We start from the raw sequence: 18,432 nt of genomic DNA on the forward strand, positions 1-18,432 counted from the left end.
GTTGTAGGATAATAGCTGTTTATTCTCCTCTGCAGGCATTTCTCTTGTCTGTCCGCCAAATACATGTGTCCTGGGGTGCCAGCAGTAATGAGCAACCTGCTTGCTAATATCAATTCCTACTTCGCCCATCCCACTACCACCACCACAACCACTGCCTCTGCTTCAGACCGATTTGCTGCCTCTAACTTTGGGGTAAGTACACATAATACTTTCTTGCTGTCTGCCAACCGTAGTGTAATATAGTGTTCATAAAAAAATGTAATTTCTATTGGCAACAGTCAGACTTAAGTGACATGTTTTACTTTTCTACAAGCTGATATTGAACTGTTGACTTCACTATTTGTTTTTAATAGTTCTAGTGGAAGATAAGTTTTGTATAAAATCAGCAACATCTCAGAAGTTAATGTTGTAAGGCATCATATAATATTTTTAGCCAGCAAGCTGACGCTGGCAATATTGCAAAATGACAAAATCTTGTTCCAGCAAATAAAACTGAATTACTAGGGCGAAGATATGCTCCACACCATGCAGTGTAAGAAATGTTTAGGCACAATACTTTTGAGGTGATGCTCCAAACTGAATTATACAATTCTGTCCTTGCAGAGGGAGAAATTTGTCAAATTACTGGACCAGCTGCACAACTCGTTGAGGATCGACCTCTCCAAATATCGGGTATGTATTAGATTTTTACATGTGGTGTGTGTGTTTGTGTGTAGTCATGTTTATGTGGCATCTGTCAGTACAAAAATATGACGTTGGTAATGTTTGACAGTTTGATATCTGCTTGTTTTACATATGTACATATGCACATCAGGCATTTTATTAAGTATACCTGTCTACTACTGGGGTTAACCCGCTTTTGCTGTGATGTTTGTGGTGCTTGGTTGGTATTAAGGCGTCCAAAGTTAACTGTTGATAAAAGACAGGAAAGATCCATGCTTTCGCGTTGTTTATGCCAAATTCTGGCTCTACCATCTGAATGTCACAGCAGAAATTGGCATGATAGGATTGTGTGGGAAAATCAGCAGTTTCTGAAATACTCAGACCAGCCTATCTGACACTTTCAACACGTCACGTAAAAAGTTACATGAATCACCATTCTTCCCCCTTCTGTTGCTCAATTCAGCTTCAGCAGGTTATCTTGTCTATGTCTACATCCCTTAATGCAGTTGCTGCTATCTAATTGGCTGATTAGGTATTTGTATTAACTAATTATTGAACAGATATATCTAATGGAGCAACCAGGGAGTGTATTTGTTGGATGGTAATATATGTCTCTCATCTAATACACTGCCATTGCATTAAATTTTTTTTTCTTTCTTTGTTTCTTTTTCTTTTTTTTTACAAAGAAAGCTACATGTGTTAAAAATGTAAAAATCAATTCTGTTTCTTAAGAGTTTGCTGTGTTGGAATGTTTATTAAAGTATTTAAGCATACGCTAGGCTTACCAGCACAGAATGTCAGTCTTGGAAGGTAAGCTGACCCAAAACCTCTGAGAAATCATACTGTTTATACAGAAGCACAAGAAGATGACAGGGGCAGTGGGATACCTATAGGTGTTAAATAGATACAAAAGGTAAAAACATCAAGGGTCTGGAAGACAGCCCTGGGGGTGGCAAGATCAAAGACTTAGACATACACAGGTAAAACAAAGGAGTGATACGGTTGAAGGACAAAACACTCTAGGGAGCAGACAACTGCCTTCTGGATACAAGGACGGGGAGTAAGGCAAATATTCTGAGAATAGTGAGTCTGTCTCAATATTATTCATCACTTGGCATTTTCTTTTCTATGTTCCTTATTGCCGTAAAGATGGTCTAAGTACCCATTACATCACAAATTCCAGATGGAGTCACCTTTGTTTGGATTACATTCTCCTTTGACTATCTAGTGTGGCACAGTGACACTTTGTTGCTAATGCCAAATGCATGTGGATTCTTCTTTTTCTTGGATACGGTTCCTTCTTAGATGGATCTTAATCCCAAGTGCAAAGGTGTTAAATGCGCAAAATATTGGGGCTTAAGGTGCGGTAAATGTCATTGGTAAATGTTGTGATGTCATGCCAAGGATGACATTTACCAAGTGGACTATGTACAATATTAATAGTATGAAGCTGTGCTAAAAGAAGGGAAAACCTAAAAAGCATGATCCGGAAAAGAATAATTATAGATATACATTGTCTATATTTAGACATAGGCATTATGGCATTCATTGTTGATGCCATAATTAACAAAATTGTTGCATCAAATGTACAAAAACATGGCCTCTCAGTTTTTGCAGTTTTCTCAGCCCCTGGTAGATCCAGGCACATAAACATCAGTAATCAGCCCACAATGTCAAGAGGCCATCATCTCAAAAATAGTGGTCCACTTAGTGCAATAAAGAGATCCAGTAAAGAGTGCCCAGCACTCTGCCTCTGGTAATGGACATCCTGAAAATATCTATAAAGTAGGCTGTTAGCTCCATTTTTTTTTCTACCCAGAGACTATAATCTGCAGACAAATATGAATTTATTGTTACTGTTATAAAGAACAAAGGTATTTCATAAGTGCTAAATCCTAAACTGGGCTCTTAATTAATGAGGCAATCATGTCTTCTTCCTTTTTCCTTTGATGGTTCATCTGCAGTGTCCAGCGTCAGAAACTTCTTCATTAAATTAACTATACAGTTTAGCAGCAAGGGACAGACTGCAGAAAAGAACAACCTACTAATTATGTTTTCTAAAGGAACAATCAGATTGCCTTACTGGCAATCAAAGTTACGATTTATCAAAATGTTGTACCATGAGGCAATACTGTAAATGTCTGTTACGCGTGCAAGCTAGTTCAGTCCTTTAAAGTGTCCTGTAATAAATCTTTGTAGATGTTATCAGTTTTATTAATACTATGGTATAGAGATATCGATTCAGATCTATAGTATAGTGACCCTAGTGTTGAACTGTTCTGGTCTCGGGAAACGTGCTTCTAATATTTTGTCTGTTGCACATGGTGGGAAATATCATTTCACTATATGAGCCCAGTGGAGGTAACACTTGTGCGCCTATTTATTTTGTGATATGGGTTCATACATCAGGGTCATTTGCCTGGACCTTGTTCCTGAACAATGCACATCAGGCAGCTTCTTTCTGTGAGCCTGATTGTCCTGCTTTATGTAAAAATTTCCTGGTTGACTTGTTAAAGCCATAGCATGAACGCGTTTGATGTAAACTGCTCTCACCATTATACATTATTACACGTCTCTATGACCTCACTGGCATGTTGTCTTGCTTCTGCTTTATGCTGTTTTCTCCCCAGTGATAGATGTATCACTGACTACTGAAGTAGAAAAATATATTGTGTATAAAATTACGTGCATGCAAAAACCAATATTTATATAGGTAAATGAAGAAAAACAGATATATTGTTAACCATATTCCAAATGTATAATACGTTGCAATTTAACAAATCTCAATGAATGTGTCCCAAGATCTGCAACACAATGTCTGCATTAGTTTTATAATATGTTACTTTTAATTACTTAGTGAATTAGGAGCTCAAAGACAGTGAATATCAGAAATGCTGTTGTACACATAATTTCTGAAACTCTGGGACTATCATGACTTCTTCCTTCAATAGTTAATTCTCTCAGTCCCACTGTAATAGATCATGTTATGATTGTTTTATGATAATTCTCCATCTATGTATTTTAGCTGTTCAGTATCACCATGATGACCATATAGTTCACCTATTTTTCACCTTATCAAGTTATATTTATCCTGGTATATATCATAGAAAATTACAATGAATTATTTGCAATAGTAATGTAACTTAAATTATTCTATAACTTGTTGATTATGTGCTGTTTTTATTGTCAAATTAACAAAACTGTTACTACCAGGTCATGCCGATAGAGAGTGGTTTGAACAATAACTGTATGAAAGTGTGCAAAGACAACAGTTACACAGTTGTTTTTAGTATCATTGTATGGGCGTTTAAACAATATTAATGTTTAATTTTTAATATAATGGTTTTAATCAATATAAATATGAATATAGTTAGTTTGACAGTCTAGTAAGTAAGTAAAATTTATTTATAAAGCGCTTTTCACAGATAAAAATCACAAAGTGCTTTACAACACAGGAAATGGGAATATAAAAACAATATAACAGTAAATAAAAACAATGTAAAACTATAAAACTATAAAAACAGCATAAGAAGAAATTAATCAAATGCTTTTCTAAATAAAAATGTCTTCAGCTAGTGGTTTTGCATCATTGTGTATCCAAGACATCCTAATTTTTTTTATGTATCGTCATGAGATGTGCATTTTAAGAAATGTTGATACAAAAAGAGAGTAATTCTTCAGTTGTCCTGAGACTATTATCTGGATGCAAATTATTTCATATTTTAAATTAAAATTCTAAATTCCAGCATATAATCTTTCAGAGCAATCCTAGAAGAGCTCGTCCTGCTACATACCACATACTTAGTCACGCACTCATTTTTTTCACCATTTTCCTTACCCTCCATACCCTGTGCATGTAGATTTGCTCACCTCCAGATATACAATATAAACACATATTTTTCTCCCGCTTTTTCTCTGTCTATTTAATATATTTGCATACAAGCCCGCTATACTGCCATGCACACACAGGTATGCACCTGAGAGCATGCAGTTCCACGCTTCTCTCTAGCTGGAGGCAGGAAACAGTGAACTGTAGCTGAAAGATGACCCACTCACCTTTAATGTAACACAAAAGGCAATGTGTCGTTAAGTGGGTGATTGCTTCAGTCCCCCTGTTCTTTGCCATAGCCATCAGTGTGAAGCCACATGTGATTAAAGACACACCCGAAAAGCAGCAGTATGCGCCTAAACGGTAAATGGAGAATGAAGTTGCAAACAGTGAGGGAGGGATCGCGAGGATTTGGAAAGAGAAGTGGATGAAAGAAGCAGAGAAGGAGTTGGAGGAGAAAGGATTTGGACAAAGAGGGAGACATTTGGAAGGAATGAGATGAATTTGGAAAGAGCGGGAAGGAGTAACATGACGAATGAAAAGTATGGGTGGTAGACAGAGAAGGAGAGAGAGTTAAGTGTAGGAGAGATGGCCTCTCTTATTTTCAGATGGCCTGGTCATCTGGCAATGACACGTTCACTGAGAGAAGTCACAGTATATCGCACTGGCTTCACCTGCCAGCACTGCCCTGCTGCTCTCTTGTCAAACCTGCCACAGACCAGTGGTTCATGCACACACATCCACACACAGTTTATACCTTCTCTTTCATTCTCTCACTTTCTGAAGCCATCCCACAGAGCCCACCTGCCACTATTGGACAGTAATAAGATTCAGATCTGGCTTCTCCGCCTGCTCACAGTATGGATTTCCCTATAATGACATTCTGAGGGAGATCGAGTTTGCTTTTGTAAAACAGAGGACTTGAATCAGCAGTGAGGGAGCCAGGTTGCAAGTGCCACTCTACATTTTGCTACATATGCATTTCTTCCCCTTCAAGTTTAGTCTGATACTCCTGATACACGGTGACACCTCATATGGCCAGTCTGTCCCAGCTGGGATTTCACTGGGGTTCACTGGGTCGTGCATAAAAATTCAGCATTTAGAGCACGATGTGGGCTGAGTTTGGGCAGTTTGATATAAAGTGATGTTTGTTCAGTGAGCAACACTAAGTCTTGTCATATAGTCTCAAAATGAAACTCTGTATAGTAGAACTTCATGCAAACAGCAGTTTTTTCTTTCTGCTTCCAAAACCTGTGGGAAAAAAATCTAATAATGCACCTGTAGCTTTCCACAGCACTACTACGTCAGCTTTCTTTACTAACACCTTTTTTATGGATTGGATAAAGCATCAAATGAACAAAACAAAAAATAAATGCTTAACAGTTAATACCAACAAGATTTTGTTAAAGCATTTGCATTTATTCAAACATTACCCTTATATGATTCCCACATAGCACCCGAACATAATTTCAAAGCTTGTGAAGCAAACTTTCAGAAAACAAAAGCTACGCCTGCATTGTTGCGCGCATTTAGAGTAATCTTGTTCTTTCCAGAGCAGAACCTGCTTAATCCAGAGCCAGCCCTTTGAAATTTATGGCAGAAAGTGTAAAAAATCCAAGCTGAAGAAAAGAGCTAGTGTCACCTTTCACAGAATGCAGAGAATAAGAAACTTCTGTGACAACTATATTTATTTATTGAAAGGGCACAGAACGAACTAAAGTGGAATGAATAAGATACTGGCGTTCAATGTTCATAACCTTGGCTGGATTTATTGTGTAGAAAGGGCTTAGAAGTACTTTCTTCTATTTTCTGCTGCTCATCCAGAGGTGGGTCACAGTGACATCCCCTTCAGCTTGTCCTTGGGTCGCTCAAGGCATTTTCAGGTCAGATGAGAAATATAATCTAACCACTGTTCTCTGGTTCTTTTTGGGGTCTCTTATAAATTTGACATACTCAGGAAAAAAAACAAGTTCAGTATATTACAGCATAAACCTCAGTCTACTTGAAACAGCAAAACAACTAAAAACTACTTTTATTGGAGGTTAAGTTAGGCCTTTGAAAATCTAAAAGGTGTATAAAATCTAATATGCAACCCCTAAATGCAGTATTTATACCTTATAGCAATAGGCATGCAAAAGTAGAGGTGCATACCACATGTCTTCATGGTCAGAGTGTATTGTTTCCAGTTCAAAGCTCCCATGATGTGTTCCAGCACTCAACAGTACATGACTGCTTTTGATTAGCTGGACTTGCTCCATTCCATACCTGGCAAAAATAAACATTTGAATTTTCTTTTTTTTTTTAAGTAGGATTGTGTGAGGTACTTGTCTATAGTCTGGGTATTACCTAAAGTAGTGGTGCTTGGCAGGTCACCAGTTTAGAAAAATAGACTGGAGGAATTTAATAACTTGAATTTAATGGAAACTTAATGAAGGAAATTGCCGTCCCGGGTTTCCTCCGTGGCGTGAGCGATAAGCAGAGTTCTGTCCTTTCCTTCTAAGATTCCTAATTATTTAAAGTAACACTCAGGTATGCCATTCAGCTGGGTTAGTTACAGCGCCGGGAGCAGCTTGGGAGAACAAGGAAACACAGACTGCTTCAGGTTGTCTTCCCAAATCAACTCAAAGGTTTATTTGATACACAGCAGTTTATATAGAGGAAAAAAAGGTTCGTGTGTCAGCTTTCCCAGTTCAAACCGGTACAGACTAAATAAGGAAACGTCTTCCTGCCTTCTGAGCAAAGTATCCCTTGTGTAGTTTATCAGTTCAGCTATAATTTATGATCATCCCAGCAAAATACACTCCTAGACATAAAATACAGAGTTCTTTCATTAGTGAATTCTGAAACAAACCACCTGGCCTTTAACGAGCCTTTTTCTAAGAGATAAAGAAAAAGGGAGGATGGGAGTAAGGAAGTGGTCTCATCTCTGTGGTGTTCTCGACCTTGGGGTACCAGCTTGTGAGTCTTACACATTAATTCTTGGGTCACAGAGAAAGAGAAAAACAACTAGTATATGGGCCTTATTGAGTAACAGTTTTCCTGTATAAAACAATATCCTGTAAATGCTTACCGTGGTATCAAAATATCATAACACTTAACATGCTGCTGTGACAGGGAGAGCAGGAAAAATGTTTTTTGGGGGGTATCCAAAGAACAGACACATGTAAAATCAGTGTAACTGTTCACTGTCTGTGGAATATTCGAGCCTTTCCTAACATCAGTCGTACAGTGTACAGGGTAGTGTTTACAGCGTCTGAGCTGAAATTGTAAACAGTTCATGCTGTAAATGGTAGGCTTGCTCTAACTTTTCTTTTTATGTGTTAAGCAGGTAGTGTTTTGGAATTTTGCACTAATTGCAAGCACTGGCCCAACATAATTTTCAGTATACACTAGAGCAAAGACAAAGAACTAAAAGCTAATCCGCATCATTCACTCCTCATTTCATCTCATAATGGACTTTCTGTCATCTTTGTAAGGCAATGCTTATGTCTTTCTTCCTGGAGCAGAGATGAATGCTTAGACTTTTAGTATGCTTGTCTATTTGTGGACAATAAATCTTTTTTCTCCTTTCTTTTCACTTTGTTTTTCTGTTGATGAGCTCTTAGTTGCAGCATTGTGTTTTCAAGCATAGTCAGAGGTTGAGCTAGACAAAATTCTTACACCACCACTGTTGCTCCTGTTAGAAAGACCTGAAGTTAAGAGCAGCAGCACTTGAACAGTAATAAATGAGTGATTTTGCAGATTAGAATTTAACATCTTGTACTTTGTAACACTAATTGACAAGTATGGGCCATTTTGAGCTGTTTAAAGTAGCCCGCTTTTTAGAAATCCCCCGCTTTACACAGGTGTAATCAGTAATAAAGTCCTTTTTTTGTAAAAACATGCCAGCTGCATTCAAAACTGGCTGTCAGATATCAAATTAGATTGGTAGGTGAGGTCATAATATTTGAATGTAGATGCTATGTTCTGTACAGCTGCTAAAGTGAATGTCAACAAGCACTTGATTTTACTTGACATTAGTCACCATAATTACACACCTATATTACAATTTTAAGTTGAGGAAACTGCTGGAATTAATACATTTAAAATATTCCCTAAATGCAATATGAAATTGAATTGTATAACTCAGCAATGGATCAGACCTCCATTATCACTGAAAGGCAGACTGGCAATAGTGAAAATTGAACATTTCTGGAGTGCAGTTTAAGGTCTTTCTGAGATGATTTTCTTCTCATACCAAGAGTTGTTATTGCCTCTTTTGTTAAAATAAGAAACCACAGATTAGGTTAAATGTTAATTGAGAAATTCATCAGCTTCAGTGGATTACCTTTGTTTTAACAACAAATCCTATTGCAGTCTTTTAGTTTTACTCAGTACCAACACATAACAACTAAAGCACATACTGAGCTGTTGTTGTGTGGTCTGAGTACATACGGACACACTAAGTTTCAAGGCTATGGTGACACTACAGTATAGAGCAGTTGTTTCATAGGTACAAATGTTGTGTTTCAAGGCTACATAAGTAGAAAAAAGAAGGCAAAGAAAGTGACTGATGACCATGTATTTTCCCAATAACTCTAAAAAAAGAAGTCCCTTGGCAACTGGATAAATTTCATTTTGAAATGTAAACTGAATGGAATCTTTTATCTAGAGAGAAATGATGAAACCCTCAAAGAACTGTATTGTTCATATAAAAGGCAGCAACACAAACAGCGTTTTATCTGAAGAAGAAACAGCCTCTACTGATTCTCTCTTCTCTATTTTTCCCACTTCAGCAGCCAAATATAGAATACGTGATCTACATTTGCTTATGCAAAATGTGTGTCAAGCTTTGTTTATTGGGGTCTACACTTTCACCACTAAAATGGACTTTTCCTGTTAATCACGGGTCTAGAGAAATATACTGCAATGTCTCGGTAGACTGCAGACTGACTGTGAAACATTAACAGGTCATTTGCATTTTCTGTTGGATAGATTCGAGACCTGCCTCTGGGTTGTGTTTAACATTTCTTTTTAAAAACCTCAATTGTCTATTGCGTGTATTCTTGGAAACCCAATCAAATTCTGTATGCTGTTGACATCGTTAAGATGTCAGACGAGTTTTGCCTCTGTTGGTCGTCTAGCATAAAAAACCCCTCCTGCGCTTGTGCTGTCGAGCCTAAAGGCGGCGTTAAGATTTGGCTCTACTTCCTGAGTCTCCCATGTGCATTCATCGACAAGGAAGAAGACGGATTGAAAACAAGCAAAATTTTATTAGAGCACTGAGAGAGTAGGAGAAGTAGGATAATGTATGGGCCAGCGATGCCTTTCTTCTGAGCTGTCAGGGCTTTATATGCTCTCCGTCACGGTGCTTTGCACTGCCTGATGACTTCATGGCCCTGAAATAGAGGTTTTCATCAGCAGAGACCTCCCTTGTCCACTAAACGATTAGACAGACAGTCATTTTGTTATGATTGCTGGGTATTGCTCTGTAATCAATTTTAATATTTGGCCTAAGCGATATGACGTGGTAGTCGGAGGTGTGTGACATTACAAGGCTGCTTCCAACAAGATGTCCTCTCTCCTTATGTAATTTTTCTCTCTGTTTTAAATCAGGATAATTTCCCTGCGGGAAACCCAGAGCGTCTCCAAGATCTGAAATCTACTGTTGATCTGCTGACCAGCATCACGTTCTTCAGGATGAAGGTGTGTTTTTATGTGTGACAGTGAAGGGTGGATGGGCAGTGGACAAGCTGAGGGGTGAAAGGGGAACACAAGGATGTAATTGAAGAAAAAACTAAAAGAGACATAAACTTGCACTAAATGATAACGGAGCACTTTGCATACCTCTGATATACATTAGAATTTTCACTTTCTACTCCTTAAACCTTCTACTACTTAAAAACCAAACCATTTATTGTTACACAACCACATGAGTTGAGGCTAAAGCAGTGGAGTTGTGTTAAACTTCATTCATCAATAAACAGCTATGGTTGTTTCCTCTACCTCCTTCAACCCCAAGAGTATGCTGACTTGTCTCCTGGTATATGAAAAGCACGGCTCCATCCGACGTTCTTTGTGGGAGTCGGGTTGTAGCGCTAGCGCACTGAGGCATAGCTAAGATGGCAGCTGCGAGCAAAGGAATGAAAACTGTCACTTTAGGTTACCAAAGCTTTCATTCTGTGCCATAGCCATGCTGAGCCTCACTGTGTATACAGTATGCACCGCTGCTCAAACAGTGGAGCCCCTGTGTTAGTATGTGATACACTGCACATGTACCTAAATGCTAGTTCACTTACATGTCAGTTACTATATATAGTACATAGAGTAGGTTGCCCTTTTTTGCACAAGTGATAAGGTGTTGATTAGGGTTGCTAGCATTATGTCTATGATCTGGATGATTTTCATGTTGAATGGACTGCTAACAAACCTAGGATGTTTGAATGTGAAGGCATACTTTTTAAACACTGTATGTATTTCTGTGTGTTTGCAGGTGCAAGAACTCCAGAGTCCACCAAGAGCCAGTATGGTGGTGAAGGACTGTGTCAAAGCCTGTCTAGACTCCACCTATAAATACATCTTTGATAATTGTCATGAGCTATACAACCAGCTCCTTGATCAGGTAACTGGCTTGTGTCTCTTTTAATGACACTAAGGCCTGCACTTTTAAACTTAAACATTCCTAAACAACAAAATCAGATGCTTTGCGCAAAGTGAGAGAACGCAGATGAGAACGCTTCATGCTAGGTCTCAAGCTGTGTACTAGTAATCTTCAATGGCTTGCTAACTATACACTTGTTTATACTACACTGACTGCTTACTTTTGAAGCTCCTCAGACATGTTATTGGCTAAAGTTAGCTTGTGATACAGTGAAAGAAAGATAGGTACCGTATTATTCGAACCATAAGGCGCACGGATTATAAGGTGCATGAAGCGAAACAAAACAGTCAGAGAAGTCAAACTTTACTCATCTCATTCTTCTTGCTTCCTCCACTTCCGTACTCTTGATTCATTAATGTTGAATTCTCTCGCAGCTCCTCTATTCCCATGTTGTTGCAGTATATTAATGACTAACCTCGTATTGTGGATGGATTATCTCAGTTGTTCTCCTGACTGAAGTTTGGTCCGTTTACAGCATCCTGCCATGCTATTGCATTTGTCCACAACCATCGGGAACCTTCATGTAACTTTTATCGAGTGGAAAAAAGTTAGCATTCATCCTCCAGCTTCACTGTAGCTTTGTCTGTATTATTGTAGGGTCTCTACCTTACAATATAAAGCCGCACAGAGGCGACTGCTGTTGTGATTTGATATTAAGTTATATGTAAACAGCTAAAGTAAAGGTTGGGTACAGTAATGTAGTTATGCATGGATTGTTTAATTCAGAAAAGAAGAAAAAAAAGAGGGTCAGGTGGCTTAATCACAGCACGGTTCATGTGCAGGGCATCTGCAGACCTGTGCAGTTATATAACAGCAGTTTGTGTGTAGACCTGCTGCAGGAGAAACACTAGGGTCAGTGAACACTTTCCAATTTTCCTCCTTCCTAAACAGCAGTTTTAAAACACATTTGTTCACTAGAATTCTGGAATGGGATTTGCTTGCCACCTGTTCAGCTCTGTAATGTTTTATTTATTTTATTATGGTTGTGGTTACTTTGGCCTCCCTGGGCTTGAAAACTATAACCTCTCTGATGGTGGCCCATTCACAGGAGAAAAAAGACAATTTCTGCAAAGATGATGTGTTTTTATAGATGGTACGCACAGGGTAATGACAAGTACTGTAATAAAAATTTTATGTGCCTATTGTTATCATAATGACTTTTTAATGTAATATTTTCCCAATTTCTTGATTTGACGAGTAAACACAGTCTGAGCAACAGCTCCTAAATGTTAATGAGAACAACTCACAGTTCATGCAGTCATTCGTAATTTACAAACTAGCAACTCAACATCTGCTAATTAACTAGCAAGGCACACACCAATAACTAGATAACTGGTACTTAATTGAGTTTTACTGACATCAGTGTGAAAAGTACTGTAGAAGCAATAGTAACAATAACATTTAACGTGGTTATTAATTCGGAATCATTTAATTTCAAGTTAAAAACTTTCTTTTAAAAACGTGGTCTGTCAAGTGTTGGCATCTATCTGACAGCACAGCTTTTATCAGGTAAAACCTCCAGCCTATAATAAAGGTGACACTATGGTCTCCTTTTCAGCTTTATTTTGCTTTGTACTGATGTGTGACAATGGTGGAAAGTATATTCAATCCCGCTTGGCTGGAAATTAGTAGTCTATATATCCCCCACAGACATTTATCAGACAATAAAATGTACACAGTGTCTATTGCAGACTTTGTATAAAAGACTTCAGCCTTGAAAAGGAAGCTGTAGGTGGAAAACAGCCGTATAAAGCACCCAACCGTCTGGAAGATCTTTCCTTATGTAAAAAAACAAAACAAAAACAAAGTTTGTCAACTGTTTTGAAGATTTTTTTTCTCAGGTGTCGCCGCAGATAATATAGTACCACAAAAACAAGGTTCATTCTGAATGATGGTTTTTTTGTGTGAAACTATGATATCATACTACTATTCATATAAAATACTATGCAGTATTATTAGTACTATGAGCAGCATTTTTATATTGAGAACTGACAGATTCACCTGTTTACGTATTCAAAAAGTAGCTTCACCAAGTCCTGCATTATGTTTGGCTCTTCCAGACTCACTTCCGCGTGATAGTTTACTTGTGCTTTGGCCTCGCCTGAGTAAATAATCAGTCAACAGGCAGCTCCGCTGATTATTTTACGGTTTACTTCCCAGGGAGAATGGCCTTTACATCACAGAAGATAATGTCTTTTTAGGTCGTAATAGGGTGCAATCTGCTCAAAAGTTGAATAATAAGTTTCCTTTGTTTAAACAGCCTTAGGGGTTGTAAGCAATTACCAAACCGGTGAGATAGACACTTGGTGCTAATTACGTCTTCGTCCACCAGTTTCGCAGTAGACAGCCTCTCTATCAATGTTTCTTCGGTGGCAGAGAAAAAAAGGCATGCACTTCACCCCAAAGTAAACCTCACTGTGATTATAAATTATGTTCACATACACCAGGTAGCCTTTGGCCCAGCAGATAGAACACATCTCAGACCCCAGTTGCTAACAGTGACTGAGTGTGGTGACACAAGAGCTGACACAGTGGCCAGGCAAGCAGAGAAATATCCCAGCCACAACGAGGAATCTTGCATAACACGACAACAAAGCTTTCTGCTTCTGCCTGGGTGTAAAATGACTCGGGGGAGGAGGGGCTGAGGGAATCTAGCTTAACTGTTTCTTAAATCCTGGCAGTAAAGGGAGGATTTTGAAAAGCAAGATGAAGGGGAATTGGAGGGAGGGCAAAGAAATCACAGAAAAGGTTTATCCACTATGGAGGAATGTGGAGCAGCAGTGATGGTGCACACACTAGAAATATCTGGTAACATGCGCATGCATCTTAAATAATGCACATATGTACGCACGCATGCACATGCCAATGCAAATGCTAATGCACAAGAAGACAAATGAACAGAAGCGGTTTGGTGTTGTATGGGGAGGAAAGGATTCAATGATTGTGTGCAACAGGAACAAAGGAGAAGCTACAGCACTCCGCCACTTATCTAGCAAGCCTCTCAAAGTGATTTGATAGGTAGCTACATTACCTTCATTATCACATATTTGCCAACAAAACACAAAGGGGTATTTAAGAAAAAGATGCTTTTCGTTTTCAGAATCGGTGTCCTTAAATGTATTTTTCACCAACGCATTAAACACACAACCATTTCTCACTGTGCCTTAAAATGCGTGGAAGCAGTTTCAGTTCCACCCGCAGCTCGTTCTCTTGGGAATTTGATCACATTCTCTGGGAACATCCTTCAATCAGAGGCTCTGTAATTTGTGTCACATTGCGAGAATTGATGAGGAGCCAGTGGTATGCTAATGCTTATTTCTTCTGCATGGGAATTGCAGGAGCTAAACAATAAACATAAACCACTGGCTACCCCCTAGAGGAATTATACACGGCTATCAATATTTATGCTATGCTCCCACTACCCCGTGCAGCAGAAGTAGAGAAACTGCACTGGACTCTTAGCTCACTGTCATATTGACTTCCTACTGAAACTGGGAGTCAAACCCATGGGTGCGTAGTAAAAAAAATAAAAATAAGATAAAAATGACAGAAGTTTCTTAATCACGTTTGACAATGGATTTGTTACAGTGGATTTTTGTACCTACTTGAAGTGAATACCAATAAACAAAGGGAATACACACAACATTTTAGCTTGCTGCATACCACATCAGATTTAGCAGGGATGACACAACCTTCAGTGTCCTTCGTATATGCATATACTTTTGCACACACAAATACACACACAGATAGGCTTTGCATAGCTAACTCACTACCTGCAGAGACATGTGTTTTATTATTCATGTTTCCAATTTAACAAAAAATTACCTTCCAATACATAGTGGCATGTCTCCCCAATGGTTCAGGCCTCTCACATTAAACCATTGCCTTTCTCATTGAAGTGAGCATCAGTATTCTACCAAAGTACAGATAGAGGCCAATAAGGATTGTTGGTCTGTTTAAGGTAGCTTTGTTTGAACTCAGAAATTGCTTCTTTATCCAAATAAATTTGACTTAATGATTCATTTAACAAGTGCATCTGCCATTGTCATTGTTTGTCTTAATTTCTCATCACACTGACCGGCCTAGTTTCACTTCTCATTCATAGCCATCTTATATAGATCATGGTGTAAATGGAGTCTTTGTACAAATGAACACAGAACAGCATGTGCTCAGTTCAGTAACATCATTAATAGATCAACCAAAACAGCGTGATTCTGATTAATTTTTATGCTTTTTTTCTTACTGATTGGTTAATCATTAGTAAATCTTTGATTATATTCATGTTTATCATAAATATAACCAATTATTATTTTCATAATTGTTTATTGAAAAATTGCAGTTGTTTAAAAAAATATTACGTATTATGTGCACCTGTAGACATTATTTGGATGGCCATTATGAAGTTGAACCTGTTGTTTATAATAATCGTTTTCAAAAGTGTAAAAGTAGACAGATGGAGTGGCATAAATAACAACACCAATCATCAGACCACAAAGCTGCAATTTGTTTCATTTTAAATTAGTTGCTTTTGATTTCACTCGTTTCATCCGCTAGGCTTAGTAAACAAAATATATTCTTTAGATTTGGAAAATATAGTGGTTGGGTTAAAATAAACATATTCACAACAATAACCCTGTATACTGAAAAATAAGGGTACTCGGCGTACTAAAAATGTGATACCAAGGGGTCCTGTGCAACCATACATATGTGAAGAAATAGGACTGAGACCAATCGCACTGTTGCCATGACAGATGTGTCACTACGTGGATGGATATAATCAGTACGATAGAAGCTTTCATTGAAGAAGTAATAGTCTAATCTTAGTACGATTCTTCCCAAATGCAGTGTCAGTGGGACATACCGACACCATGTGACTTATATTTCTTTAAAAGGAGAAAATTCATTATTAGAAACAAGTTGATTATTGTAGGGAAGACTGTATTGAGGATTTATGGACTCATCACATGTTTCCAGAGCACTCCTTTTTGTGCTGCACCCCAAAGTCAATATGTAGAAGATTGTTAAATAATTCAACCTAAATTATTCAGCGACTAATCTGAACATTTTCATTTTTTAACAAAATTTTCTTTTCATCAGAAAGACATTTTTGCTTTAGTCATGCATGCAAGTTGTTGGAATGTGCATGGCTTCCTATCGGGAGTGCATGTCCACAGTACTGGGTTAGATTTTTCATTGTCATTGTTGTGCGTGGGTGTTTAATCATTTGTGCGTACGATGCAGTTCTCTCAGTGTGTGTATGTTTTTGTCAATTTGGAAACTCAGGAGTGTTTTGCTGTTTTCTTGCTGATTTTCTATAAAACCTGTTTATGATAAAGGGCACGACAGGGACAATTACTTGGTGACTAGAGATCAGTGTGGACGCACGCAGTGTGGTGTGAACAGATGGCAGAGTCAGTGAGAGGTTTGGATTCAACACCTTTCTCCCCAGTATAGCAAGAGATTTATGCAGTGGACTTTGACTCACATTTGCATGGACACACATTAGATATTGAAACTGAAAGGTTGTTGTCCTTGATTTACCAACACACCTTGTTACTTATGGTTATAGCCATTGTAATTTTATCCTCCAGCTCCCAGAAACCTGTGGGTGGAAGAAACTCAGTGTGGAGACATGCTGTCTGAAACACAGTGCAATAATGTCACTGTGTGCAGTGAAGCCAGAAAAAACTCAGAAATGTGTGTTTATTATAATTAGTTCAGTTAATAATCTACCTCTCGTGGGATAAGCCAATGCAGTCTTATTTCATGCTGAACACAGAGCACACTTATTTATTTATTATTATTATCATCATTATTTTCTGCATAACATGAGCACAGAGTAAAAAGATTTGGTTACCCTGCTGAGCACTTTGGGATGCCTGCCACTCTTCATTTAACAACTCTCATGCTATTACCCACTGTAAAATGTAAAACTCATTTACAATCAGAAAAACACCTTAATTTACCGTGTCTTTGTTTGGATCTAAGACAAATACACTGCATGTCTCACAGCCATCTTCTTTGTTGCCTAGCAGCAAAACTTCACTTTACATTAGGAGAACAGCAATGAAACAGATTTAGTTACATTTTTTTTTTTTTTTTTGAGAAAAAGAGCATATACTAGTCGTGTTAGGTTCAGGTTCCCATTCATTATCAAAGCTGTTCACTGCTGATGCTGAAAAGAGAACATATAAATAGAACATTAGGTCATTATAAAGTAAAAAGAGTTTTTTTTGTGTTTTGTCTTGTTGAAATTTCATTATAAAAATGCTTCAGCCTCTACCTTAACTTTCAATTTTTCCTTTAGAGCCGGAAGCAAGACCTTCCCAGGGAGGAACAGGGTCCATCGATAAAAAACCTGGACTTCTGGCCAAAACTCATCACTCTGATGGTCTCTGTGATTGATGAAGACCGGACAGCTTACACCCCTGTCATTAACCAGTATGTATCTCTTTACTTGACAATATATGCATTTTCATTTCCTTGCATATACACCGATGAGCCTTATATTTTATGATTCTAACCATAACATGCGATAAAGGGCCATCCTGAAAAATGCATGTTGTGACAAATAAACTTTCACATAGTGAGGTTTACAGTTTTTCTATTCTTTATGTTGTGGCATGATGTGCTACTTTTTGAGATCTCTTCCCCACATTTTTTCGAAATGTTTTCTCGATTCATTAGGTCTGGATGCAGTTATCCCTGGGTGTGGCTAGGAAAATTATACTTAGCTCTCCAAACAAAAAGGTTAATGTCAGTTAATTTATTAATAAATTAAACAATATTTTGAACACTGCATTTTCTAATTGCTCAGGTTTTCTTTGTGTAAAAATAAGCAATTTAATATAATATTTTACATGTATTTTATTATTATTTATATAATAACATATAGAAGAAGAAGAAATCAGAAAGGGGCAAATTAGTTTTTTCTTGGCACGCTGAAGAAATGCAGGGTGACTCAAAACTACACAATACTACAGTACTGTAGTTTATAAAATAAACAAATTTCATGACCTAAAGGAAAGAGAGTGTCATTTGCCTTTAAAGAAAATAAGATTAAATATATTTCCCTCTTTCTGCCTCGCTCATACATATCTGCTCAAATGCCTCCCACTTTTTGTTTTCTCCTTCTTCTTGCTGATTTACGATGCTTATTAAGACTCTGTTTATGCCCTGAGCTTTCTCTCCTACACTGTCTAATGATAGATTTGCAATATTCATGCCTAATGCCTCCACATTCCCCTGGTCAACTTCCAGAGTGACAGCAACTCAGATGCTTTTTCATGATAAATCCAGG

General features: G+C 37.9%; 1 protein-coding gene across 1 annotated transcript in view; it reads left to right on the plus strand.

The window, feature by feature from the left end:
* The window catches only part of unc13c (unc-13 homolog C (C. elegans)), a 117,653-nt gene that overhangs the window by 55,058 nt on the left and 44,163 nt on the right, over positions 1-18,432 (plus strand). Inside the window, exons 13-17 of the mRNA XM_080885900.1 lie at positions 36-192; positions 604-672; positions 10,088-10,177; positions 10,965-11,093; positions 17,440-17,573. Coding sequence (XP_080742026.1) covers positions 36-192; positions 604-672; positions 10,088-10,177; positions 10,965-11,093; positions 17,440-17,573 — 579 coding nt within the window. The remainder of the gene's footprint in view (positions 1-35; positions 193-603; positions 673-10,087; positions 10,178-10,964; positions 11,094-17,439; positions 17,574-18,432) is intronic.

The sequence above is a fragment of the Rhamphochromis sp. 'chilingali' genome (genome assembly GCF_963969265.1).
Source record: "Rhamphochromis sp. 'chilingali' genome assembly, chromosome: 6".
Classification (NCBI taxonomy): Eukaryota; Metazoa; Chordata; class Actinopteri; order Cichliformes; family Cichlidae; genus Rhamphochromis; species Rhamphochromis sp. 'chilingali'.